Source organism: Hippopotamus amphibius, chromosome 14, assembly GCF_030028045.1.
Source record: "Hippopotamus amphibius kiboko isolate mHipAmp2 chromosome 14, mHipAmp2.hap2, whole genome shotgun sequence".
NCBI lineage: Eukaryota > Metazoa > Chordata > Mammalia > Artiodactyla > Hippopotamidae > Hippopotamus > Hippopotamus amphibius.
This window is the reverse complement of record NC_080199.1, coordinates 16,410,133-16,437,632: the sequence shown is the minus strand read 5'-3', so window position 1 is coordinate 16,437,632 and position 27,500 is coordinate 16,410,133. Positions and strand designations below refer to the sequence as shown.

General features: G+C 41.3%; 1 protein-coding gene across 1 annotated transcript in view; it reads left to right on the top strand.

Moving 5' to 3' along the window:
* The window catches only part of LOC130835551 (ATP-binding cassette sub-family C member 4-like), a 201,615-nt gene that overhangs the window by 95,188 nt on the left and 78,927 nt on the right, over positions 1–27,500 (top strand). The window contains exon 21 of the mRNA XM_057707189.1: positions 19,593–19,743. Within this exon, the coding sequence (XP_057563172.1) occupies positions 19,593–19,743 (151 nt within the window). The remainder of the gene's footprint in view (positions 1–19,592; positions 19,744–27,500) is intronic.

Genomic DNA, 27,500 nt, shown 5'->3' with positions numbered 1-27,500 from the left:
GCAGTTAGGGAGCCTGGTCCAGGAGGTGGGCAGAACTTCTAGGAAGTGACCTTTGATTCTGGATGAGAGAAAAAGGCCCCTGTGGATGGTGGGGCAGGAGGTGCTGCCGGAAGCCGAGTTCCCATGTGGGAACCAGTCTTTTCTCTCTCACCAGCTGAGAGTGGGGTTGGGAAGGGGCTTGAAGGGGGTTGTTCAGTTTTGTTTTAAAGGATGAACTTAGTGCCAGGTATGTTCAAACTCATTTCTGATTATTCTTTTCATCCTTGGTGTATTTTATAAACCTTGAAAAGTACTAGATTATTTTCATTTTTATTTTTATTGCTTCTAAAGGGTTTATTTCCATGTACTTTTCCTCATCTAATTCCTTCTCATTCCTTTAAATGAAATCTCAGATAATTTATTTAATATTTTGCCGTAGTGATGCCAGGTATGGCTGATGAAAACCCTGGATTCTGAGTAGTGGGTCCACACTGCAGGACAGTCCATCCCCTCAGGTGATGTCATTCAGAGACCACATCCCAGCAGAGGGGCGATCACGAGTTTGTGCCCCATCGTGTACACTGACTCTTATAACTACCAGATGTGTTGCCTGTCCAGCCACATTATAGATGCTGGCCAAATTGGAGCTGCTCATGATTCCAAAGGAAGAAGGAAGGCAGCATAAAAAAAAAAAAAAAAAATTCTGTAGTGTGATTCCACCTGATAATCATTTATGGCGTCAATAGCTTTAAAGTGGGGTGGAGTGGGGAGCCCCGCAGTCTCCCTTTCCAAGCTTGAGTCCTAGCTCTCCCTCTTCCCGTCTCTGCCCCACAGAGCCACCCTCTCCTTCCCTGTAAAATAGAGAAAATAATACCAACTTCAAAAGGTTTGTTGGGAAGGCAAAATGAAGTCATCTTAATAAAATTCTTAGTAGAACATGTAAATGCATGTTGAGCACTAAATAATGGGTAGCTATTTTTAAAATATCACATGTATTTTTAAGTAGGAGAAATAGTCTGATAATGGCATTATGTTGCATTAAAATTATTGCCACAGACAATTTCCAGGCTCATGAATATTGCCTTATGAGTTTGTATCACAGAGATTCTGAGTTTTGTAATCCTTAAAGATTTTAATGGACACTTTCCCATATAGACTCAGAATAAAAATCAATTACTTTCAAAATAGACCATTGAGCACTAAATATTTCAAATTAATGTAATTTTCATACAGTTTGCCAAAGTCCCAGATAACATTGAATAAGGAGTCTCACTTATCTATAATTCTTGTCATTAAAATCATCACTTCCAAGAAATCTTCCTACTGGTAAAACAAGTGAAAATGAAGGTAAGATGTGAAAGTTGGATTTAGGCATTTTGATTTTTTTAAAAAAGTTTGGGACTGCTCTGAGCACGTGAGCTTGCACACAGCTGCCCTCAGCAAAATGCGGTAATTTATTGAGGAAAACTGAATTGCAAAACTTTTGTTCCCCACACACCCCTCATTCAGAAAAAAAAAAAAGAAAAAAGAAATCAACAGCTTGGATGAGCTTAAATAACTGACTTTTCATCTCTTTTCATGGACACAAAGGCTCATCCTGAGGCCCCTGAGCCACCAGTGCCGGCAGTGGTGGGGACCACCCCGGAACGTGCCCTTCCCTCCTCACCACACACAACACATTGACTGCACTTTATGAGCTGAAAATGCCCAAGAAAAACAAAATATAAAGAAGATGTCTTTAGTCATTTCTTTCCAGAGCGGGGAGCGCAAAAGCTGCTGCATCTGGATACTGAGAACACAGCAAGCCTGAGACCAGGGCATAATAGGTTGGGTCACTTGCTTTTATAGAAGCAAAGAGTGGAACTGCCTTTACTTATCTCAGTACCACTGACCCCTGCATTTCATTGTGTAGAGATGGCAGAGAAAGTGTGTAGAAAGCATCCAGCCTCTGTCACTGAACAATGACTTTGTCATCTTGAGATTTCTGTGGTGTGTTGACCCTTCCCCCACCCCCTCACTCAGATCCCCACTGGTGATGTTTACTTTTAATATATATTTAATACTAGTCCTTTGTGAATATTTTCTTCCAGTCTGTGGCTTGCCTTTCTATATCCTTAATGGAGATCAATTTTAATTTTGATGATTTTACCTTTTTTTCTCCTATAGTCCATGTTTTTGTATCCTAAGAAATCTTTGCATAGCCTTAGGAGTGTGGAGATACTTTCCTATTGTTCTGCCTTTTTAGAAATTGATGCATCTTGCATTAATTTTTGTGTATGAAAGAGTAGTTAGTGTTGAGGTTTATTTTTTTCTGGTTATTCTAGCCACATTTGTAAAGACTTTTATACACTGAATTGGCATCTTGGTTAAAAATTATTTGACTAGGGGCTTCCTAGGTGGCGCAGTGGTTAAGAATCCGCCTGCCAATGCAGAGGACATGGGTTTGATCCCTGCTCCAGGAAGATCCTACATGCCATGGAGCAACTAAGCCCGTGTGCCAAAAAAAAAAAAAAAAATTATTTGACTATATATGAGGAAGTCTGTGTCTGTATCTTTATTTTGTTCCATTGATCTGTTTATTCTTATAGCAATACTGCAGTCTTGGTTATTGTACATTTTAGTAAGACACGAAATCCAATAATTTGTCCTCTTTGTACTTCTTTGTCAAGATTGTTTTGATCATTCTGAATTTTTTACTTTTCTGTGAGAATTTTAGGAGCCTTTCAATTTGTTTTTTAATAAAACCCTGCTAGAATTTTTATTAATATTTCCTTTTAGCTGTAGATTATTTGAGGAGTCTGAGTCTTAACACTGTTGAAGCTGCAGTTATGAATATGGTATCACTCTCCACTTATTTAGGTCTTCTATAATTTTAGAAATGTTTTGTGTTTTTAGCCTAGACATCTTACACTTCTTTGGTTAAATTTATTCCTGAATATTTAATGTTTTTTCTTCATGTTATTGGATTGTTTTTAATACCATTTTTCAACTATTTGTTGCTAGTAAGTAGAAACACAGTTGATTTATTTGTAAATTCACTTTGCATTTCCTGGAGTTGGTGGTGGTGTTTTTTAAGTTCTGTAGGATTTTGTACATATACAATCATGTATGCTGTAAATAATGACAGTTTTACTTATTTATTTCCAATATTTATCACTTTTATTTCCCTCTCTTTACTTCCTGTTGTGGCTAGAGCTGCCAGTACAGTGTTGAATAGAAGTGATGCGGTAAGACATTCTTGTACTCTTAGGGCAAAATCTTTCAATATATTTTTTTTTTAATTAAGAATGATGTTAACTGTGATTTTTTTTTAGGTAGATATCTGTTATCAGATCAAAAATGTTTTCTTTAATTCCCCAATTACCAAGAATTTTGCTTTTTTTTTTTCTTAAAAAATCTGGGGATATGTGTATAAAAACAGATGATTGAACTTGGTGTACCCCCAAAACAAATAAAAGAAAAAATCAACAATAGGTGTTGAATTTGGACAAATATTTTTTCTACATTTCTTCAGATAATCATATGATTATTCACCTTTACTCGTTTACTGTTAATTGGTATTTTATTCTTAAACTTATATTCCTGGAATAAACTCCACTTGGTTATGATGTAGCATCTTTTTTTTTTAATGTATTACTATATGTAATTTGTTAATATCTTGTCAAGAATTTTTTATCTGTTGTTCATGAAGGATATTGGTTTGTAATTTGCTTTTCTTGAAATATTTTGTCAGCTTTTTCTATCAGAATTACGCAGACCTCATAAAAAGACATGAGAAATGTTTCCATTTTGTGATGGTCAGTTTTATATGTCCACTAGCCAGTCTACATTCCCCAGTTATTGTCAAAAAGTAACCTAGGTGCTGCTGTGTAGGTATTTTGTAGATGTGATTAAGATCCATTTTCAGTTGACTTTAAGTATGGAAGATTATCCTTAGCAGTCTGGGTGGACACAGTTCAGTCAGTTGAAAGGCCTTAAGAGCTAAGGCTTCCCTGAATAGAGAGAGTTTCTGCCTGTGGGTCACAGCATCAGCTCCTGCACAAGAGTTCCAGCCTGTCCTTTGTAACAGCCAGGCCTGTGGATTTCGGAATTGCTGAGACAAGTGTGGTTGTGGAGTGCTATCTTTTTTATATTGTTAGATTCAGCTTATTGGTATGTCGTTTAATGTTCCTAAGACAGTTTGGTTTGTAATTTTTCTTTTAATGTCTTTACCTGGTTTTTACAGCATGATAATGCAGGACTCAAATTCCCTGGAAGAGTTTGGTAAAACTTTTTTTTGCACAATATATTTCTGAAGCCCTCTGTGCCTAAAGTCTTTTCTGTGGGAAATCTTATAATTATGGATTTAAATTCTTATATCAGTATGGAATTATTCAGATTTTCTATTTCTTATGTCAGTCTTTGTATGTCATTTTTCAAGAAATTTACCCTTTGCATTAAAATATTTAATTTTATCAGCACAGTATTTGTTATATCCTTTGTGTAATGTCTACGGTGTCTCTTGTGTTAAGCTCTTTTAATTCATGTTAATGGTGATTTTCTCCTCTCTTTTCTATTTTCTCTACATTTCATTGGTTCTTTTAAGGAGCCAAGCTTTGTGTTTGTTGACTTTTCAGCTTAGAAGTTAGTTTTCTATTTTCAATCATGTCTACTTTTTAATATCCATTCTTCCTAATACTTTGTTTTTTTTAAGTTGGATTTTAAAACCCTGACTTTTAACCTTTCTTTTTTTTTGTAAGTCTTTATTTTTTGTTAGAGCATTTTTCAGTTTAAAACAAAATTAGGAAGATACAGAGATTTCCCATGTAAGTTCTGTAGCCTTAAAAGCGATAAATTTATGTCTAAGCACAGCTTTAGTTTGCAGCCCTCGAATTTTAATATTAGTAGATTTTCATTTTATGTCAAAATATTTTCTAATTTTATTGTAATTTTGAACTAGATGATATTTCCAAATGTATTATTGAACTTGCAAACATTATGATTTTCTACTTACCTTTTTGTTATTGATTTCCTATTAAATTCACTTAGGTTGGAGTATCCTGTAAAATTTCTGTCCTTTGAAGTTTGTTGATACTTGCTTTAGTATAGAATATATGTAATTTAAAAGTGTATTATGTAGTTATTACTGCAGTTTTGTATATTTATTAACTAGGCCAAGTTTGTTAATTATGTTTTCAAAATCTTCTATGAGGGTGAATCAAAACTTATCTGCACTCTGGCTATAGAATTTACAGAAGTTTTAATATAACTGGAGTGCAGGTAATTTTGACTCACCATCCTATATCCCTGGTGATTTTTATCTGCTTGTTCTATCACTTATTGTGGTGAGTTTAAATCTCCCACTAGGAATATGGCATTGTCTATTTTTCCTGAGTTCTCTCAGGTTATCTTTATACATTTTGTAGCTATGTTATTAGGATTATATAAATTTAGATTTAAAAAAAATCTTCTGGATAAATTGACCCTTTATGCTTATAAAATGTTCTCCTTTATTTCTAGGAATCCTTCTAACTTCATGTTTATAGTAGTGTAGATAGATACTTTAGCTTTCTGTTAGTGTTTTTATGGGATACCTTTTTCAGTATTTTATTTCCACTTTTATGTGCTCTTATTTTTAAAGTGTGCCTTTTAAAAGTAGCAAATAGATGGACTCCAGTCTTGAATTTCATAATAAGCTCGAACCCAAAAAAGATAGAAAGGAAACTATCGATCAATGAGATATGCTGAACGTGAAGGAAGAAGCGCGCTATATTCCCTTCATGCTTTCTATTGTGTTAGTTAAGAAACTGTAAACCAAACACCACCATTCACCCTTCAGTGGACTTAGCTGTGACTCTCACTTGGGAGCTAACTGAAGGATACACAGATTTCAGAGCAGGTGTGGTTGTGAAAAGATCCAAGGCAGCCAAATGAGGGATGAAGAGTGTGATTAGTGTGTCCCAAGGAAAGGACAAGTTTAGAAAAGCTTAGTCTTAGAGTTTGTATAGATCTCATCATATGGATAAGACACACCACTGTTCTAAAATGTTCCGATTTAATAGAGTTAACTAAGTTGGGTGAGGTCAAAGGAAATAGAGGTGATAAAGGAGGGATCTTAGAACCAGAGCTGATCTCTGAACCTCCTGAGATGTGCAAGTTACCACATCAGCTTACACGCAGGCTCAGTGCTGACTCAAGGTTGGTATTAAGTTTAGGAGCTTAAATTTAAGAGTTTCCTATATTTTTCCTCTTGCTTCTATTTACCCTGTAATTGAAGGGTAATGAGTATTTTTTGATAGGAATTACATTTTATTTCTTAATGCTTTCAGAGTTTTGTGTGGCCTGTTCTGGATTTTACTGCCTCCACACGAAGCTTGTGTTAGCCAGCAGCACAATCTATGTGACAGTCATTTCATTGAAATGTTCTTTTCTAGTCTCATGTGTTTCCAGAATAAATAGGTAGAAGAATCTCTCCTACACTCACATCGCTAAACAGCTTACTGATCAAAAAACTATTGATGGTTGTAATTTTTTTCCTCTCTAAATCACTAGGAAGTCTTGCCTTGTTTTCTTGTCAAGAAGAGAATCTTGCTTTGTTTATTGCACTTAAGTTGTATTTTCTGCAAAAATCAGTAGTAGTTTAAGGCAATTTGGATGACTGTACTCATCACAACTTGGAACAAAATTCCTAAGCGTCTGAGTGAGAGCAAAATAAAAAGCTTTGAAATTCCTTTGAGGTGCTGGCATTCTTAATATTCCTGATTTTATTTTTTAATACTGTAAACAAATAATAAAAGTACTGTCTACTGGCTAAGCGGCTTTATGATTAAATACATATTTCACATTGTGCTAATGTAGGTATGAGAGCGAGTGAGAGAGAGTTCAAATAAGAATGGAGTGAGCCAAATGTATGGAGGGCATATTTATTTGCATAAAAAAAGAAGAATATACTTTTACTGATGTTTATAGAAAACATGTTCTTTGGCACAAGTGTCACAAAGTCTAGCAAGAACAGAATCCCTTGGAATTAAGTTTAAAGTAAACTTGATATACTTTAAGTTGGTAGATATGTGGGTAGATACCTGGAATTCCTATAGGACTGTTCCTGGTGAATTGAAGGTTCTTGCCTTGTGACAGAAACAACTAGAGACAAGACAAGGAGGTCAAGAAAGTAAGGTGAGGGTTTGTTTAAGCAAGAATAAGGTCTCAGAGGGAGAGTGGGCAGACAGGTGAGGAGCTGATGCCCTGGGTTTCTTTGGCAAGGTGGTTATGAGGGGCATACAAATGAAGGGGTGGAATATTCACTGAGGAAGGAGGAGTTTGGGGGTTGTATTCCCTGATTTTCATCCCATCTCCACCTTCCAGAGGGGAGGAGGGATTTTTGTCCTTATTTAGCTTTTATTGGACGTGTCCTGGCATCTGTGCAAGATGGGCACCTCTTATCTGCCAGGCTGACTTTATTGTGATGAGAGCGTGATGAGCAGCAGGTTACACTGGACACAGGAGGGTCCTGCCTTCCCCACCTTTCTTTGTCTGCCTCCAAGACACTTATCACCCAAAATGTGTGGTTTCCTGTCCGTCTGGAGGTTCCTGCTTTTCTTTGTCTGCCCTGGGACACCCCCCCCCCCCCCGGTGTTTACAAGATGCCTGATTTCCCTCTAGCTGGCCCCTACCCACATTTCTCTGCTCATATCTAGCTTCCTGCCTGGTGTAACAGGACTGTAAGCAATTTGGAAGTTAAAGGCAAGCAGGTCAATATTCAGACTGTGCTTGTGTGAGGAATATGTGAAATCTGCAGTATTAGAATACAGTGTTCATTCTAGAGGTGGAGACTTCCTGGGGAAAATTTAGTGTTTTTACTACCATCCAAATATAGATATAGAACATTTAAAATACTCAGCCTCATTTTGTGTCCTTGGATTTTATGTATTTATTAAAATTATTGGGCTTTTTTCCCCTCAAGACATTTTGCTTTCTGGGCTTAGATCTCCTCTTTCTTATGAAACTTTCTTTTTTTTTTAATTTAAAGAATAATTCTTAAATCAGCACAAGTTAATGTGTTCTATTAGTGAGCATTTTTAAGACTTTTTAATCATCAGTCTGCTCTGTGAGCTGAGCAGGCTGTTACTCACTAACAGCTAGGAATCTAGAACTGGTCCTGGTGTGGGAGAGACCAGGTACAACCCCAAGAAATACAACAAAACTAGAAAAATGCTGACAAAAGGGAAATAGATAATAATGAAGTGTATTTAGATATTAATTTTTAAAACATGAATTTTATCTTTATTTGGGGTACAGTATCAGGCAGAAATGAAAAGAACAAACTTGGGGTCAGAATGACTGAATTACCTGACTTTGGGCAAATTACTAAACCTTTCTGAGCATCACTTTCCTGCTTTTTAAAAGGAGAGGATAATCCCTCCTACTCAGATTTGATGTGAGAATGAAATTAAATCATGCCTGTGAAATACTTGAGAGGTTGTTGCAGAGAAAACCCTGGCCTCTGTTCACTGATGCCAGATAGAAATACAGAGATAGAGCTTTGGAGGAGCAGAAAGGAACAGCTTTATTACTTTGCCAGGTGAAGGGGTACACAGTAGGCTAGTGCCTCAAGAACTGTGCCCCCCTCTCTGGGGACTAGGGAGAGGTCTTATAGTCCCGGTTCGTGGTCAGGGGTAGGCAATAAGGATCAAGGCAGTAACGGTCTTGCATTCTCCTGATGGGCTGGTGGTGAGCTAAGTAGGAGTCAGCCGCATCAACCTTCAAGTCCAACTGGTCCGGGGTCTACGTGCTTGTGGGCAGCATACCATCGTTCATCATTAACTTCTTGCGCCTAGAGGGGGTTTCAGCTTCTGCAAAATAGCTCAAAGATATTGTTGTGTGTATTGTTGCTGGGGAAACAGGACCTGCCCCAAGGCTGCTCTTGACTATTTCTCCCAGGTCTCGTGCAACCCCTCCCTTCATTAATTAACAACTGCTTGAATCTGCCCACTGGAACTCAGAGAAGGTCATGGAGGCTGAGTGAAGGCTGTTTTGCTATAATCAAAGAAATAGGGGACAAGAAAGGCTTTGTGCCCAGGAGCCACACAGGGCCCTGCTTGGTGTCCAGGTGGGGCACATGACAAGCCTCATGAAATGTCATCCACTATTGGTAAATGGGAGGAGGGGGTAACCATCACTTCTTTCCTTGCTGGGTAGATCTAGAGAATTGTGGAATTTCTTCAGGATTATGAGAAAACTTGCCATGGGCACTTGCAATAAAGCAGTGTCATATTTTTCAAATTGTTTGGTTGGGCAGGTTTTTAAACCAAATCATTAACATTTTTCTCAAGGATTATTTTTTTTTCCTTTTCTTTACTCCTTTTGTATGTACTTCATTAACAGTTCCTTTGAATGCCAGTGTGGTTTGTCAGACACAGCTGCTCACTGGGGCAGCATCTTTCCTGAGGATGAGAGGTGCTCATTAGACTTCCTTCCATAGGTGGTGGCAACAGGTCCACTGCCTTAGTCACCCTGACATCCTAACCAGGCTGCCTGCACCAAGAAGGATGATACAGAATGGACACAGTTGAATTTCCTGGGATTCACTAGTGTAGAAAATCTAGCTTTTGTACTTCCATTGATATCAATATACCAGTTCATGCATGGTGCATGAAATAGAAAAGATCAAATTGATCTTGTCTTTGGAATATACTGAATAATCTGGTTTGGTTTTGTTAATTCAGAGGTCCACCACTTTTTCCCTTGGTCTCCCATAAATGCTCAGCAGTTTCATAACAGTAAGTCTTCACCATGAAGAAGCAAAACTTGAAACAGACAGAGAATGTGGAATAAGAAAAGAAACATCTCAAAAAATGTGGACTTGCTGCCATATCCCTAAGGTTATTGATCTTTGGAAGAAGATACAGAGCACGGAAACTGCAGCAGAAATGTTAGGCGTGAGGTTTATTGGTTATACTTATTGTTTGACGTGATCTTCAGACAAAATAGTCCACAGATAAGATTTTCTCTGTGGCCAGAGAAAAGCCAGTCACTTTGGTACATGAGACATCATCAACACCTCTAGGAAAAATAGCACCTGCTCTGATACTTCCTTGGAGAGTACAAAGCTATTCAAGTGGTTAGAATGAGTTTTCTGTTAGGGTCCAATTTCATGAGATTCTTAAGATTCTTTGGGCCCTTAAATCTATTAATATACCATCCCTCCTCCCTTGCTGCTAGTACCCCCAGCATGCTGAAATATGTTAATAATGGACTTAGAATTTCTACTTGTTATGCACGAAACTGATAAGGACTTTACATACATGATCTCATTTAATTCCTACCACCATCCTTTTATGTTGTTGGTATATCCCAGTTTTTACTAAGATTGAGAGTGGGTGTAGTGTCTTACCTTTTCTGCTAATTTTCGAGGTGGTTAGCCCTAAATCCTATCTCAGGTAGCTCCATACCTGGCTAATGGAATTTCTGCTCCAGCTGTAGGTAGTTATTCCCTGCTAACTAAAGAATTATTCTGACTTGTGAAAAATCACCGTGTACTCTCAAGCAAAAGACTTTATCCTAGAATTTTTTGCACTTATTCATATGGAATCGTAGGCTTTAGATAGAATTCTCAGCTGGTGTGCTCCAGATGGGTTATCAGCATATCAACATAATGATTTCTCTTATTTCCTGGGGCTTCAGGACTTGGGTCACTTGCTTCTGGGTCAGCATACTTCTTGCTGTGTACACATCATTGTCTCTGTGCTGTAGTGAGTCAGAGGTACAGAAGCACTGGCCATGGGAGGTAGGCCATCAGATGGGCCTGAAATCAATTAGATGGGGGGAATTGTGTGTGTAGCTTGGATTAGGCTCCTTGGAATTCCTGGGAGTGTGGAAGGAAGAGATGAAACTGGCTTCAGGGAAGGGATGTTTGTTGCACCCAAGAATCTTCTCTTTCCTTCTTCATAGTGTTGACTTTTTGCTTAGATACTATTTTTGCCTTCTACCAACTTCTGTAAAGAGTGTGAGACAGGTAGCAATGAATAAAAGATTCACAAATATATGTACATAAATACATATAAATAACTCATACATTGTGTGTATATAAATATTAAAATATAATATAATATCCAGTCCACTATGAGGCTGGCTATAGTATGACCTACAAGTAGAAATAAAGTTCTCACAGAAAGCCTCTTTGAATTTCTTCAGAATTTAGGAGCATCAAATCTGAAGGACCCAACCTAACTTGGGAGCTTCTGAGAGCAACAGCTACCAGTCTTCAACAGGTACCCAAAGAAAAGCATTGGCACAGCTCCCATGGAGCCCTTCATTTTGATCTTACCTCTGCTTCCCAGGTAATCTGCCAGCCTAGGTTAGTCATAAAAGGCCCTCATCTGGGGAGAGCCGGATTATTGAAACTGGTGAATAATGTCCAATCAAATGATGTGTCTGCTAGAAAATTGTAATTTGGATTTTTTCATAATTGACTTTCCTGACAGCTAATGATGGCAAGCCAAGTGACTTTACTTAAGACAAGACATAGAAAGAGCTGGACGGACCCCCTCCCCATGAGCATGAAGGTGTGGCAGGATGGGATGCATCAGTTAATCCTGTGGCTGTAAGAGGTTGTTTAGCTGTAGGTGTAATAGGCGTATTTTCTCCACTTATGATTGGAATTTATTCCTTCAGAATTCCATCCTCTTCACCCTGAGGTTTATATTGATACCATGGCCGAGACAGGGAGAAAGAGGAAAAGCATAAGTCAACATCCAGATACTGCTGTTTGGTTCACGAGGCCTCCTGGCCACAGAGTCACAGCTCGGGATGTTTCCTCCTCCTCACAAGCTCCTCCTGCCTGCAGCTGTGGCTCTGGAATTCCTTGAGTATAAACTGCTCCTTTCTTTCTCCATGACCTGCCGTGCCTTCCCGGGAAAACTTAGGACAACCTCTTACCCTCCCAGCTTCACGTTTCTTATCTGTAAAGGAAATGGCAGTTCTTGCTTTTCTTATTCACAAGATGGTTGTGAGGATCCTCTGAGAAAGCTGACCTGGAAGAGCTGTGAAATGATAACCCGTGTCTCTGTGGTACAGGCATTACCCCACTAACCCATCCCTCAGAGATGCACCGGGGCCAGCTGCCCTGGGTGACAAGGTAGGGAAGGCCCTGGGCTGGCGAGCATGGAATGCAGCTGCTGGTGCTGAGAGGACACAGAACAGCAGGTGTTAACTCAGACAAGCATCTCAGCCTTCCCAGCCCGGCTCCTTTTTGGTCAGAATTTCCATCAATTGTGATTACTGCCTGCAAATTATTTATGCCACTCTTTCTATTCGTTACACTTGCCTGTGAAGTTCAGTCATCAGTTTCTTCTTCAAATCCTCTAATGAGCGTTCAGGTGTTCTTCCCTGTGTTTCCCAGCACTCTGTGCCTTGTGCAGATCGTCATGGATTTGTATCCATCTGAGGTTGTAAACTTCAGAGGCCTTGGTCCAGGCTGTGAGAACCTGCATATGCCCCCCATTCACCCTGCTTTCATAGCAGGCAGACGCTATGTGTTGACTGCATTCCTGTCACCCGAAGCTGTACACCATGATATCATACTTTTTCTGATAAAGATGGATACTTAAATCAGCATCAGCCAATGACTTAGATTTCTATTCTACCTGCTGTCCTTTTAGACCAAGATAAAACCATTTCATGGAATGAGGTGATGATTAAGTGAATGTTCATGAAACTCTTAGCACAGAGCCTTGCATACAGTAAACTCCTGGTAACTGGCATCTACTGTTGTTATAATCATTAGCCTTTGGAATGCATTTTTTTTTTTATTTATTTATTTTTTGGGGGGGTACACCAGGTTCAATCATCCGTTTTTATACACATATCCCCATCTTCCCTCCCTTCCTTGACGCCCCCCCCCAAGCCCCCCCCACCCTCCCCGCCCCAGTCCTCAAAGGCATCTTCCATCCTCGAGTTGGACTCCCTTTGTTATACAACAACTTCCCACTGACTATTTTACAGTTGGTGGTATATATATGTCTGTGTTACTCTCTCGCTTCGTCTCAGTTTCCCCTTCACCCACCGCCCCCTCCCATACCTCGAGTTCTCCAGCCCATTCTCTGTATCTGCATCCTTGTTCTGGTCACTGAGTCCAACAGTACCATTTTTAGATTCCGTATATGTGAGTTAGCATACAATATTTGTCCTTCTCTTTCTGACTTACTTCACTCTGTATGACAGATTGTAGTTCTATCCACCTCATTACATATAGCTCCATCTCATCCCTTTTTATAGCTGAGTAATATTCCATTGTATATATATGCCACATCTTCTGTATCCATTCATTTGTTGATGGGCATTTAGGTTGCTTCCATGTCCTGGCTATTGTAAATAGTGCTGCAATAAACATTATGGTACAAGTTTCTTTTGGGATTATGGTTTTCTTTGGGTATATGCCCAGGAGTGGGATGACTGGATCATATGGTAGTTCTATTTGTAGTTTTTTAAGGAACCTCCAAATTGTTTTCCATAGTGGCTGTACCAATTTACAGTCCCACCAACAGTGCAGGAGAGTTCCTTTTTCTCCACACCCTCTCCAACATTTGTTGTTTCCAGACTTTGTGATGATGGCCATTCTGACTGGTGTGAGGTGATACCTCATTGTGGCTTTGACTTGCATTTCTCTGATGATTAGTGATGTGGAGCATCTTTTCATGTGTTTGTTGGCCATCTGTATGTCTTCTTTGGAGAAATGTCTATTTAGGTCTTCTGCCCATTTGTGGATTGGGTTATTTGCTTTTTTGGTATTAAGCTTCATGAGCTGCTTGTATATTTTGGAGGTTAATCCTTTGTCCGTTGTTTCATAGGCAATTATTTTTTCCCACTCTGAGGGTTGCCTTTTAGTCTTGTTTATGGTTTCTTTTGTTGTGCAAAAGCTTTTAAGTTTCATGAGGTCCCATTCATTTATTCTTGATTTTATTTCCATGATTCTAGGAGGTGGGTCAAAAAGGATGGCGCTTTGATGGATGTCATATAGTGTTCTGCCTATGTTTTCCTCTAGGAGTTTGATAGTGTCTGGCCTTACATGTAGGTCTTTAATCCATTTGGAGTTTACTTTTGTGTATGGTGTTAGGAAGTGTTCTAATTTCATTCTTTTGCATGTTGCTGCCCAGTTCTCCCAGCACCACTTATGGAAGAGGCTGTCTTTTTTCCATTGTATATTCTTGCCTCCTTTGTCAAAGATAAGGTGCCCATATGTGTTTGGGCTTACTTCTGAGTTCTCTATTCTATTCCATTGATCTTCCTTTCTATTTTTGTGCCAGTACCATACTGTCTTGATCACTATGGCCTTGTAGTATAGTTTGAAGTCAGGAAGCCTGATTCCACCAACTCCATTTTTCCTTCTCAAGATTGCTTTGGCTATTCGGGGTCTTTTGCGTTTCCATACAAATCGTAAGATTTCTTGCTCTAGTTCTGTGAAAAATGCCATTGGTAATTTGATCGGGATTGCATTGAATCTGTAAATTGCTTTGGGTAGTACAGACATTTTCACGATGTTGATTCTTCCAATCCAGGAACATGGTATGTCCCTCCATCTGTTTGTGTCGTCTTTGATTTCTTTCATCAATGTCTTAAAGTTTTCTGCATACAGATCTTTTGCCTCCTTAGGCAGGTTTATTCCTAGGTATTTTATTCTTTTGGTTGCAATGGTGAATGGGAGAGTTTCCTTAATTTCTCTTTCTGCTCTTCCGTTGTTAGTGTATAGGAATGCAAGAGATTTCTGTGCATTAATTTTGTATCCTGCTACTTTACTAAACTCATCAATGAGTGCTAGCAGTTTTCTGGTAGAGTCTTTAGGGTTTTCTATATATAATATTCATGTCATCTGCAAAGAGTGACAATTTTACTTCTTCTTTTCCAATTTGGATTCCTTTGATTTCTTTTTCTTCTCTGATTGCTGTGGCTAAAACTTCCAAAACTATATTGAATAATAGTGGTGAGAGTGGACACCCTTGTCTTGTTCCTGTTTTTAGGGGGAATTCTTCCAGTTTTTCTCCATTGAGAACAATGTTGGCTTTTGGTTTTGCATATATGGCTTTTATTATGTTGAGGTAATTTCCTTCTATGCCCATTTTCTGGAGAGCTTTTATCATAAATGGATGTTGAACTTTGTCAAAAGCTTTTTCTGCATCTATTGAAATGATCATATGGTTTTTATCCTTCAATTTGTTGATATGATGTATCACATTGATTGACTTGCGTATATTGAAGAATCCTTGCATCCCAGGGATAAACCCCACTTGATCATGGTGTATGATTTTTTTAATGCGCTGTTGCAGTCTGTTAGCTAGTATTTTGTTGAGGATTTTTGCATCTATATTCATCAGTGATATTGGTCTATAGTTTTCTTTTTTTGTGACATCTTTGCCTGGTTTTGGTATCAGGGTGATGGTAGCCTCGTAGAATGAGTTTGGGAGTGCTCCGCCTTCTGCAATATTTTGGAAGAGTTTGAGAAGGATAGGTGTTAACTCTTCTCGAAATGTTTGATAGAATTCGCCTGTGAACCCATCTGGTCCTGGGCTTTTGTGTGTTGGGAGATTTTTAATCACTGCCTCAATTTCCATATTTGTGATTGGTCTGTTCATGGTTTCTATTTCTTCCTGGTTCAGTCTTGGAAGATTGTATTTTTCTAAGAATGTATCCATTTCTTCCAGGTTATCCGCTTGATTGGCATATAGTTGCTTGTAGTAGTCTCTCATGATGTTTTGTATTTCTGAGGTGTCCGTTGTGACTTCTCCTTTTTCATTTCTAATTCTGTTGATTTGCATCTTCTCCCTTTTTTTCTTGATGAGTCTGGCTAATGGTTTATCAATTTTGTTAATCTTCTCAAAGAACCAGCTTTTAGTTTTATTTATTTTTCTTATGGTTTCTTTCCTTTCTTTTTCATTTATTTCTGCTCTGATCTTTATGATTTCTTTTCTTCTGCTCACTTTAGGGTTTCTTTGTTCTTCTTTCTCTAGTTGTTTTAGGTGTAAGGTTAGGTTGTTTATTCGATCACTTTCTTGTTTCTTAAGGTAGGACTGTATTGCTATAAACTTCCCCCTTAGAACTGCTTTTGCTGCATCCCATAGGTTTTGGGTTGTTGTGTTTTCGTTGTCATTTGTTTCTAGATATTTTTTGATTTCCTCTTTGATTTCTTTAGTGATTCCTTGGTTGTTTAAGAGTGAATTGTTTAGCCTCCATGTGTTTGTCTTTTTTGCAGTGTTTTTCCTGTAATTGATGTCTAGTCTCATGGCGTTGTGGTCTGAGAAGATGCTTGATATGATTTCAATCTTCTTGAATTTGCTGAGGTTTGATTTGTGACCCAAGATGTGATCTATCCTGGAAAATGTTCCGTGTGCACTTGAGAAGAAAGTGTAGTCTGTCGTTTTTGGATGGAATGTCCTATAAATATCCATTAAGTCGAGATGGTCTAATGTGTCATTTAAAGCTTGTGTGTCTTTATTTATTTTCTGTTTGGATGATCTGTCCATTGATGTAAGTGGGGTGTTCAAGTCTCCCACTATTATTGTGTTCCTGTCGATGTCCCCTTTTATAGCTGTTAGCATTTGCCTTATGTATTGAGGTGCTCCTATATTGGGGGCATAGATATTTACCATTGTGATATGTTCTTCTTGGATGGATCCCTTGATCATTATGTAGTGTCCTTCCTTGTCTCTTGTAATAGTCTTTACTTTCAAGTCTAATTTGTCTGATATGAGGATTGCTACTCCAGCTTTCTTTTGACTTCCATTTGCATGGAATATCTTTTTCCATCCCTTTACTTTCAGTCTATATGTATCCCTTGGTCTGAAGTGGGTTTCTTGTAGGCAGCATATAGAAGGGTCTTGTTTTTGTATCCATTCAGCCAGTCTGTGTCTTTTGGTTGGAGCATTTAATCCATTTACATTTAAGGTGATTATTGACATGTGTTCCAATTACCATTTTCTTAATTGTTTTGAGTTTGTATTTGTAGGTGTTTTCCTTTTCTTGTGTTTCCTACTTAGAGAAGTTCCTTTAGCACTTGTTGTAAGGCTGGTTTGGTGGTGCTGAATTCTCTTAACTTTTGCTTGTCTGGAAAGCTTTTGATTTCTCCCTCAAATCTGAATGAGATTCTTGCTGGGTAGAGTATTCTTGGCTGTAGGTTTCTCTCTTTCAGGACTTTCAGGATATCCTGCCATTCCCTTCTGGCCTGCAGAGTTTCTGTCGAAAGGTCAGCTGTTATCCTGATGGGTTTTCCCTTATATGTTGTTTGTTGCTTTTCTCTTGCTGCTTTTAATATTTTTTCCTTGTGTTTAATTGTCGTTAGTTTGATTAATATGTGTCTTGGTGTATTTCTCCTTGGGTTTATTCTGTATGGGACTCTCTGTGCTTCTTGGACTTGGTTAATTATTTCCTTTCCCATGTTGGGGAAGTTTTCCACTATAACCTCTTCAAATATTTTCTCAGACCCTTTCTTGTTCTCTTCTTCTTCTGGGATGCCTATAATTCGAATGTTGGTACGCTTAATGTTATCAGTGAGGTCTGTGAGACTGTCTTCTAATCTTTTTATTATTTTTTCTTTTTTCTGCTCTGTGGCAGTTATTTCCCCCATTCTATCTTCCAACTCACTTATTCGTTCTTCTGCCTCAGTCATTCTGCTGGTTATAGCATCTAGAGTATTTTTAATTTCAGTTATTTTGTTATCCATTGCTGTTTGTTTTTCTGAGTTCTTGTGAACTGTTTCTTGTACTTTCTCTATTTTGTTATCGAGATTTTGTATCATTTTTACTATCATTACTCTAAATTCCTTTTCAGGCATTTTTCCTATTTCCTCCTCATTTATTTGGTCTTGTGGGTTTTTTTCTTGCTCCTTTGCCTGCATGGTGTTTCTTTGTTTCCTCATGGTTGTCCAAACTTTTGGGGTTGCTTGTCCTTGGGTTTTTTTGCGTTATTCTGTGACCAGCAGAGGTTCCTTTATTGTTCGTCTGTAAGCGTCGGTGTGTGGGGAGGGAGAGGGTACAACAGTGGCTCCTTCTCCTGGGAGGGAGTGAGCAGTGGCGCACTGATGTCTCAGTCAGGCTTGGAGGTGCCTGTTGCAGAGGGCGCAGGTGGCTCAGGCGTAAACAGAAAGTCTTAGAGTTGGGCCTCTCTCGGGGTTTTTTTCTTTTCTTTTCTTTTTTTTTTTTTTCTCTCGGCAGCCTCCCTGCTGCTGGCGTTGCAAGGGGTTTTAATCTAGCCCCACCCGAGTGCCTGAGGGTACTTGTTATCCCTGAGCGCCTTAGGTGGCCCGCAGGGCGTCTCTCCACTGCCTGTTGCAGAGGCACGGAAAGAGAGAGAGAGGCTATGCACGTGGCTCCTCCCAGCCGCCAGTGAGCCTGCAGCCTCCAGCCGCCATCATGGCGGGGCAGCTCTCAGGAACGGGCACTCCTCTCCGCGGGCCTCCTCCCTCCCGCCCTCTCGGTCCGTCACCCTACCGGCAACAGTGTTTCCCACACTGAACCAGCTCTCCCGCTCCCACACTCCCGCTCCCGGACCCCCCGTCCAGCCGCGGATCGATGTCTTGGTCCGGGAACGCTGAGCTGCGCTGCGGACCCTCCGAATGCCTCCCACTCCCTCCCGTCCGCCACAGCTCCGCCGCCTCACCCTCCCTGAGCCCTCGTAGATGCCTCCCTACCGGCTACGTCGGGCTCCCCACAGTCCCATCCGGTGTCCGAGGCCGTCCGCTGGCGTTCAGCTGGTTCTCTGTGAGAATGACTGCGTCCTTCCGTGCACTCCCAATGCATCCGCGGGGAGGGATGCACTCCACGTCTCTCTACTTTGCCGCCATCTTTTTATATCTCGGAATGCATATTTTAAATACTTAGCATAATGATAGAAAACTGGCTGTATGTTGGCAACAAGCTTAAATATATCATAATAGTTCATGATGTGGGCTCCCCAACTCCGTGACTTAGGCTTTGCAATCGTCACCACGTTGCTTTTCCTCTCTCTGTGCCTCAGTGTCTCCATCACTAAAATGAGATAATATTGATACCATTATTCAGAAGGGCTATTGTGAGAAGTAATGAGTTAATACATGCAAAGTGTTGAATGCACAGCCCTGTACACAGTCAGCACTCAGCAAATGTTAACTGTGGATAGAAAACCAAGAAAGAGAAATTCCAGCTTCCACAGGTCAACATTTGAATTTTTCCTCACTTTCTGCACATTGAATGTGTAATTAACCACTTCTTTATCCCTGCATTTATAGCTGAAGCTTCTGGATTCCTCATCTGTAATACTTTCTTGCTCATCTCTCTAGTAATACCTACTGACTCATGATAGTTTGGGATTCAGGTTCTACTCTCTGAGTCTCAAATATTCTCATCTGTGAAAAATAGTAATGCCTGCCTCATAGGGCTATTGAATGTATCAAAAGACCTAATGCGTAGAGAGTTCTTGTCATAGTGTTTGACACACAATAAATCTCATGATAACCATATATAATTTTATTTCTGGATGGGAAAGCATTTGCTACCATTCCAACAAATCTTTCAAAAAAAGAATTTAATCCTAACAAAGCATCCTATTAAAGTTTATTTTGCAAAGAATCCTTGACGAGGAGGCCTCTGTATCTATTTTTGCTATTTCAGACATTTCTACTTGTGATTGGTGTGGTGGGCGTGATGGTGGCAGTGATTCCTTGGATTGTGATACCCGTGGTTCCCCTTGGCATCATTTTATTTTTCCTTCAGCGATATTTCTTAGAGACGTCACGAGATGTCAAACGCCTGGAATGTACAAGTGAGTGCCGGGGCTCTCAGGTCGGGATGGGAATGCAGGCTGGCTTCACCTGTGCCATCATCAACCAGACCCATGAAATTCTGCAGATTCTGTCTTCTAGAATTTCTCACCAAGTCAACATTTGGTAACTGAGCATTATGGCCACTGTGTGTCAGTGTGGCCCTTAGGACAAATGGAGCTGGTGGTGTGTCAACGGCAGCTTTGCATTTTAGCACAAGGAGGACGCATGTGAGCACCATGAGGACAGGGACTGGTTCTGTTTTGTTCATGACATACTTCCTAACAGAGTGCAGCCACTCAGTAAAACTTAAAAAAAAAAAAAAAAAAGTTTCATCCCGTTGGAACTAATGGAGAAGGAATATAGGGGGTTTTCTTCCTCTGAAGTTACTAGAATTGACAAGGAAAGGAGGCATCAGGAAACATACTCATGTGCCAAAAGTGATATATTTGAAAAATACATTCACACACTCAAAAGATGGCAAGTAAGCTGCAGTTGTTAAATGTTTTGAAAAGATAAGTGGTGCTATTTTCAGGGCTGCTCTTTATCATCACCAGTATTGGGGTGACGCCACACTGTTTGTGGTCCCCCCTCCTCAAAGCTGTTCATATAAATGATGTGGGAAATAATCCCCTTAGGAGGACACAGGAGGGGGATCCTTGCAGTGCGCATTTAGTCTATTACTCCATTCAACTTCCTACTTTTAGCATAATGGGGAACACGTTTATGATTCATCATTCTATTCTACAGGTGATCACAGAGGATGAAATAATCCAGAGCTTATCTCCTTATTAATGCACAGACATATTTCAGCATTATTAAAAGAAAGAATCATAAGAAAAGTAGAATTGTTACATATTTTTTAAAAAGGTATGAGGACAACAGCCAAAAAGTAAAGTAGGAAGATGCTTGTATCAGAAACCTCAACCACAGGTAGTTACTGCAGGTTAACGCCAGCTTAACTCTCTAGATTCCAAACCAAGAAGAGAAACATAACTGAGGCCCATGGTTCTCTGTACCTACTAAGTGGAAAAATATAAGTTCATCAAGACACATGAATTTTGTGTTGTGGCATTTGCATATTTTGTTTTTAATAGTAAATCCTTAAAAGGCATTTATCATAAATATTTGCATAAAGGATAATGGGTATCGTTTTTATAAAATCTCTGGAAAAATTTTCAGTCATCAAGAGAACCAGCTAAACTCCATGATGTCTGGTTTCTTGAGGTGTTTGGATGGATGGTGGAGCAGTGGAGTCCAGGTGTGTGTGACGTTCTGTGGATATGCCTTGGTAGGGTGGTAGGACCTGGGGAGGCCGAAGAGGACGTGATGAGCTCTATCCAATCTTCCATGTAGACAAGGCTTCAGACCTGTCAAGATTTGAGGCCACGCATGAGTCATGCGGCTGTCTTGTTGCAAAGCACATCTCTGGTGCATTCAAAGAGGGGTTGTTCCAGAAGGAACACTTGACAGAGATCTTTGCCTGGGGCGAGGGCCACTTCCCATCCATAAGGAAGTGGAGAGAAGGGCACTTCCTGAGGCTTTTTTAAAGAAGCAGTACAGGATTTGCTCAGTATTTGATCTGGAGAGTCTGAGAATTTGTCTCCATCCCTGTGATACATTGGGATTTTTTTACGTTCTCATAGGTTGCAAGAATGTTAGACAGTAAATTCAACCTGGATATTCCCTCCCCCACACCTCAGATAACTGAATGTGGTGGCCAGTTGAGTAGACCGTTTATGTTCTGTCTCTAGGTGCTGGGTCTGTGCCATAAATAATAACTCCGCTGTTTTCTCTGTGTAGTAGCTGATAGTGTGTCTTAAGGCCACTGCTGGAGCCACCAGCAAAAAGGACTCCTGACTGCTGTGGCCAGAAGCAGAAGCCTGCTTCACCCTTGTGCTCTGAAGGACTACCGAAGTCCTGAGGTTTATGTTCAGATCCTCCTGCCTAGCTGCCTCTGGAACCTTAGGTTAACTTTCGTCATCTTAGTGACAGATCCACAGCTGATTATAATGGGGATTTTTTGCACATTTTTGCAAAGGTAAGCATAGCAATGGTCAGTCAAGGGAGCAGTGCATAAAAGCAGGATGGCGTTTGGTTGCCTTTCTCTAGCCAGCTCTATTCACTGGGCAGAGCCTGAATGATGAAGCCATATCCAGATTCTATCTGAAGGCTGCTGTGATCAGCTAGCAGTGTCTGCCATGGGCATTGTTAGGGGAGGGTTAGCACATGTGCCAGGTGTATGCAGCCCATAGACCCACAAGTCTGCTGTTTTAAGGGGTTCTCATGCCAGATTCCCAGGGTCTTTGTTCAACCTAAGGTTCTTAATAAGATGTGCAGTAATGGCTAAGTCTGTTGGATATTAGCTGAGTAAGAGTTAGGGGTTTTCTAAATATAAACAACAACGTCTGGAGAAAAATGCATGCAGTCACACATGGGCATCCTTAACCCTGATTATTCTCCCTCTGAGACACTGCAGCTATGATTAGAAGCACAGCCTTGTGAATAAGACAGAGTTGAGTCTGGCACCCAGCTCTACCACTTAGGTGGGTTAATTTACTTAGTCCTGAGCAGTGAGTGCTCTTATTTCCTCAGTCTCTGGGGGTCTCATGAGGATTTCTGGAGTCCATGATTGTAAAGTGCTTGCTGGCCACTACCAAAGGCACTAGAGCCTTGAACATGAAGGAATTAGGAACATAGTAACAAGTGGTAGGTCTCATGTAGCATGAATAGTAACCTGCTAGCAGGGCTCTAACCCCCGGGTCCTTGCATGCAGTTCCCTGCCCTCCCCCTGCCAGGGAAGATCTGCAGTCCTTGTGGGGTGTGTCTCCAAGAGTCCTCAGGATTGTGGAAAACGCAGCTGTCAATCATGTGACCTGTAGGCTTATACGTGTCTGTGACTGCGGACTGACGCCATGCTTGGTACATAGTCTGCTTCAGGACAGCGAGCTCAGTCTTTGCGGGAAAAGGATGTTACACTGGGCAACATAACACCAAAGCCTCGACATCCCCTCTCCCTCTGCACTAGTTCATTTTCTTTGTAAACTCTCCAGTTCACTCATACTGGCATCCTGCTCAGCCCTAAGTGGGGATTGCAAGAAACAAGATTGCTTTTCATGGGTCCAGATTTCCACTGGACTGCTGTGACTCTTGGGCATGAAGTGAAGTAGGTGATGGGGTCTTTGGGTTCCTGGGTGTTCAAGGCTGAGAAGACATGTGATTTCTAAAGTCATCCCTGCTGGAGAGAATCACCTGCAGCTTTGATCACCTGGTGAGGGAAGCAGGTAAAGTTGGCCCAGCTGAAGAGTTTCACTCCAGGACTCTCCCAGGTGGAGAACCACGTCTACTTCCTTCTCAGAAGCTTTATCTGTGGTGAATAGTGTTGACGTCACAACATTTGCTCTGGAAATGAGAGCCGGGTTCTAGTGTGTTTTCTAGACTTCTTGGAGCTGGGTTCTCAGCATCCTCCTAACAGGGTAACGGGCCCTGGAATCCTCTGGCGTCATCCCTGTGACCACCCTGCTTGCAGGCCGAGTTCTATGGGCGGGTGGGGACACCTGCTGGGGCTGCAGGAAAGGCCTGTGCAGAGCTCCCAGCCTTTCTTATTTGGAGCGTGAGCTCAATCTCAGTTCACGTTGCTGTATTAAAGGTGCAAAGTTATAGGAAGATAAAAAGTTACTCAGTAGAACAGTGTGGATGCTGAAGTAACACTACAAACATGCACCCGGGCAGTGAGAAGCACCTCTGAATCACTGAAGGCTCTTTGCCTGAATTAGATACAAGCAGAAATGTTAAATCATGTCCCAGTTCAGAGAAGGTTTTTCCCTACAGCAATATCATAGGTGAGGGCCCCTCACAGTTAAGGTTCCTGGTCAGATGTCCCAGCTGGAAAGAGCCCCCAGGGCTGCGTGGATGGTCCGCTGGCCCACAGTCCAGGCTGTCCTCCCACAGCCCAGGGCTTCCCACCCTCTCTGAGCCCCAGTGTCTCACAGGAGGAAGCCTGTTCCTTCCTTGCTTGTGGGAAGACATTCAGGAGCTTGCCCTTTAGCTTCTGATTTCTCCCAGGCTCTTAAGCAACAACGTCTCACCTGTTCTATGGCCTGATCTTCCATCAGAATCTGATCTTGAACTCTGCCCCAATTTCTACTACCTATCAATTGATCCAAGGAGATAGGAATCTGCCTTGCTTGGTTCTGGTTTGCCATAGTTTCAGCATGATCACACCACCAGGTTTTGAATTGTAAAAATTCTCCCGGGGCTAGTACTGCACGAGCCAACGTTGCCCAATCAGCTGGAATCAAACGAGAGCCTTCGGCTACTCCCTGTATGATACCTATGGTGAATGGAGAATTTACTCCATAATTTTGTACTGCTTGTTTTAATTCTTTCAATATTTTGAAGGGTATCGGCTCATGTACTGCCTCATAAATTCCATTGGGATTATTAGGATCCACTCCAGGTGCCACCCTTTCATGAATAGTTACTGGAAATGCCATTTGCATAGCTTCCAGATCTCCCTCTTGTCTAGCCTGCAAAATGCCCTTCTGTAAGGGTGATAAAACTGAGTGTCCTTTAGACACAGGAAATGTATAAGCTCCCCCAGGCGGCATTAAAGAGGGTGGAGGAGGGGGCAGTATAGGAAGTTCGCCCTCCTCCACAAGTGAGGGAGCCGAGGGTCTTAATCCCTCAGCCATTTGCATTCCCTTTTGTTTTTCAGTTTCCTCTGGCACCGCACATGCCCATCGGTCCTCTGATGGACCGGCTTCTTCATCAAAGCTATCATCTGAGCCTTCAGGAGTTTGTAGAGGCTTTAGTACTAACAATCAGAGACCACGTTGACTAAACAGAAACAGGTATGGGAGTCCCTTTAGAATGCAGTATTTTAAGTTTGCTTCCAACCTTATCCCAAGTACAGAAATCCAGTGTTAGCCTGAAGAAGGAAACCACGTACAATATTTCTCAATTATTTACAGAATTTCTAACAATCGACCTTCATTTGCTTTTTACAAGACCTTCACGTGCTTTTTACTCCACCTGCCCTTAGGAGCTGCCGTAACAGGCATACATCTGGTCGATATTAATCTGAACTTTCTTTATTTTCCATATTTTACCCCAAACACAAACTACCCAAGAGATTTACTTACTGGCAGGATTTTTTCAGAGGCCTCTTACTCTTCTCTTGGGGGCTTCACGGCACTTCCCAATTCTTTACTTTTCTCAATTTCACTTTCCGTGAACCTTCATCACTCAAGCCTTTCGTGCCCCAGGTTGGGCGCCACTTGCCGAGACCAGCTTGGCAACTCGAGGTGAGTGACGGGTGCCGCAAGCTTGAAGAAGACACAGACACAGACTGAAGAGAAAAGTGGGACCGGGGGGCTCAAGACCTCTCGGGTCAAGAGCCTTGTTGACTCATCCCAGGTTGCTTTTATAGAGTTCTTTGGCTAACATTCTCAGGTTACTCCCATAAACAATCAAAGGCCTCCCATGACTGGGGCAATGATCTTTGTTTGCCTCCTGGGTCCGAGCTGAGGAGGTGTGGATTTGAGCTGGGCGTGGAGAGCAAAACAGCCCTGGGGGCAGGAGACCTCTTTCAGATATTGGGGGTCTGTGCCCCACCCCTGTTGGCCCCTCTGCGGCTGTGCCTGTCTTAGGTTGTTCCTCCTCTGAGGAATCTTACCCGTCTCTGGCTAACCAGCCATCCTTCAGGGCCAAACAGGGTGATATGAGGTGTGCAGTGAGAAAGGGGCTGCACCCCTAGAGACGGCCAACCCTCTGCCTATGCCCCCAGAGTCTCCACGCCCCGCACCCTCAGCTCCTCCACTGCTCAAGCAGGACATTCTGAATCCCATCGCTCAGCCCACATACTTTAACATTTTCAAGGTTTCAGAAAGGCTCCTGAATGTCTTCCCACACTTGCTTGTAGAACCAGGGACACTAAGCGTAAGAGGAGGTTCTATCTCTGCCCGTTTGTACCCCAGCACCCGTTACACACACCTGCAGTGCCCATGTGCACATCAGTGCTGACTGAACTGTTACCTAGACAGGCATTTTGATGCCAGGCTAAGGAGTCAGGCCCTGAAAATAATTGGAGTTTTCCCCATTGACTCTTTTTCCCTCTAATTTTATAAAATCTCTGTAGCCTCCTATAAGCTAAGTGATCTTAAGTTCCCGTAAACACTCAGGTTTTACCAATTGGTCTTTTCTAAGAGAGGCACAGGTAACAAAGTGATGTCAGTATTTCCTGCTGATAAAGCACAAGTTATCACTCATCCCAGACAGAGATCACAGGCTCACTATCTGTCCCTGACAATAGCAAGTTACAGTCTTGTTCGTGGTGGGGAATGAAAACCGTAAGGGGTCCTCCCTGCCCAGCAGCCTGCAGCCCATCTGTTCCTTGAGGTGCAGGAGCCTGACCCTGGTGCGCGTGGTCAGTGTGCTCTTAGAGAAGATGGCAGGAAATGCATGGCCAGTCATGTGCCACCAGGCCCCTTACCCACATTGTCACTCAAATGAGAATGGCCACTAAGGTCACTGTGTGATTTTAAAAGTGATGTCAGTGTCACATGCCACTGTGACCTCCAAACACCAGGGCAAGTATCCAGCAGGCGGTTATAAAAACATCCATCAGGTTCCCGGAGCAGAAGTCAAGACAACTGAAAGACTCCTCGGCTGCATGGGTCCAGCGGGCACACGGGCAGTGCAGTACCCAGGTGCTTTGTGACCAAAAATGAGACTCTTGGAGGAGGTGCAGGGAAAGTCCCAGGATGCAGGGAGACGACACACTGTCTGTTCACCTTACTTATCTTGCTCCTGTCCTGTGCCTGGGACTGTTCCAGTTTGGGGGATATGCTGACTGTACCCTAGCCCTTAGGTAACTAATCTAAGGTGGAGACAACACACAGGTGGCTCATCACAGTTCAGTGTGGGGAGGACTCTCACAGAGAATTAAATTTTAGAATACTCCTGACTCAAAAATTTGTGAACAATAATTAGCTGTAAAGAAGAATGAAATGTTGCCATTTGCAACTATGTGGATGGACCTAGATGATATTATTCTTAGTAAAATCAGACAAAGACAAATAGTATATGATATCACTTCTATGTAGAATCTAAAAATAATACAAATGAATCTATATACAAAACAGAAACAGACTCAGAGACATAGAAAACAAACTTACAGTTACCAAAGGGGACAGGAAGGGAGGGAGGGGCAAATTAGGAGTATGGGATTAACCGGTACACCCTACTACACATCAGATAGGTGAGCAACAAGGATTTACTGTATTTTATTCAATATCTTGTAATAACCTACAATGGAGTATATTCAGAAAAAATAACTGAATCTCTATGCTATATACCTGGAACTAACACATTATTGTAAGTCAACTATACTTCAATATATATATGTATTAAAATTAGTGAACAATTTTCAACTGGAGGAAATTTGGAGGGAGGCTTGTTTGAGGAGAACCTAGGCGAATGAGTTAGTAAATAACTTCTTTATCCAAATCTAGGTGTGATTTGAACTTGGTCAAAGATAGGTTCAGAGAGGATCTTTCATTTCCAGGTCATTACAGTGAAGCTTGGTGTGAGCAGGAGTTGGAGGGTCACATGGAGGATCCTCTCCAGAAGGGGTGTCATCCCTCCTCCACCAGGCAGCCCACCAGGAAGCCCCAGGTGCCCTTTGGCTGCATGTAGGACCACAGAGCATGGGAGGCAGTTGGTTTCCTTGCATCCAGCCTCCCTGACTTTCTCTGTC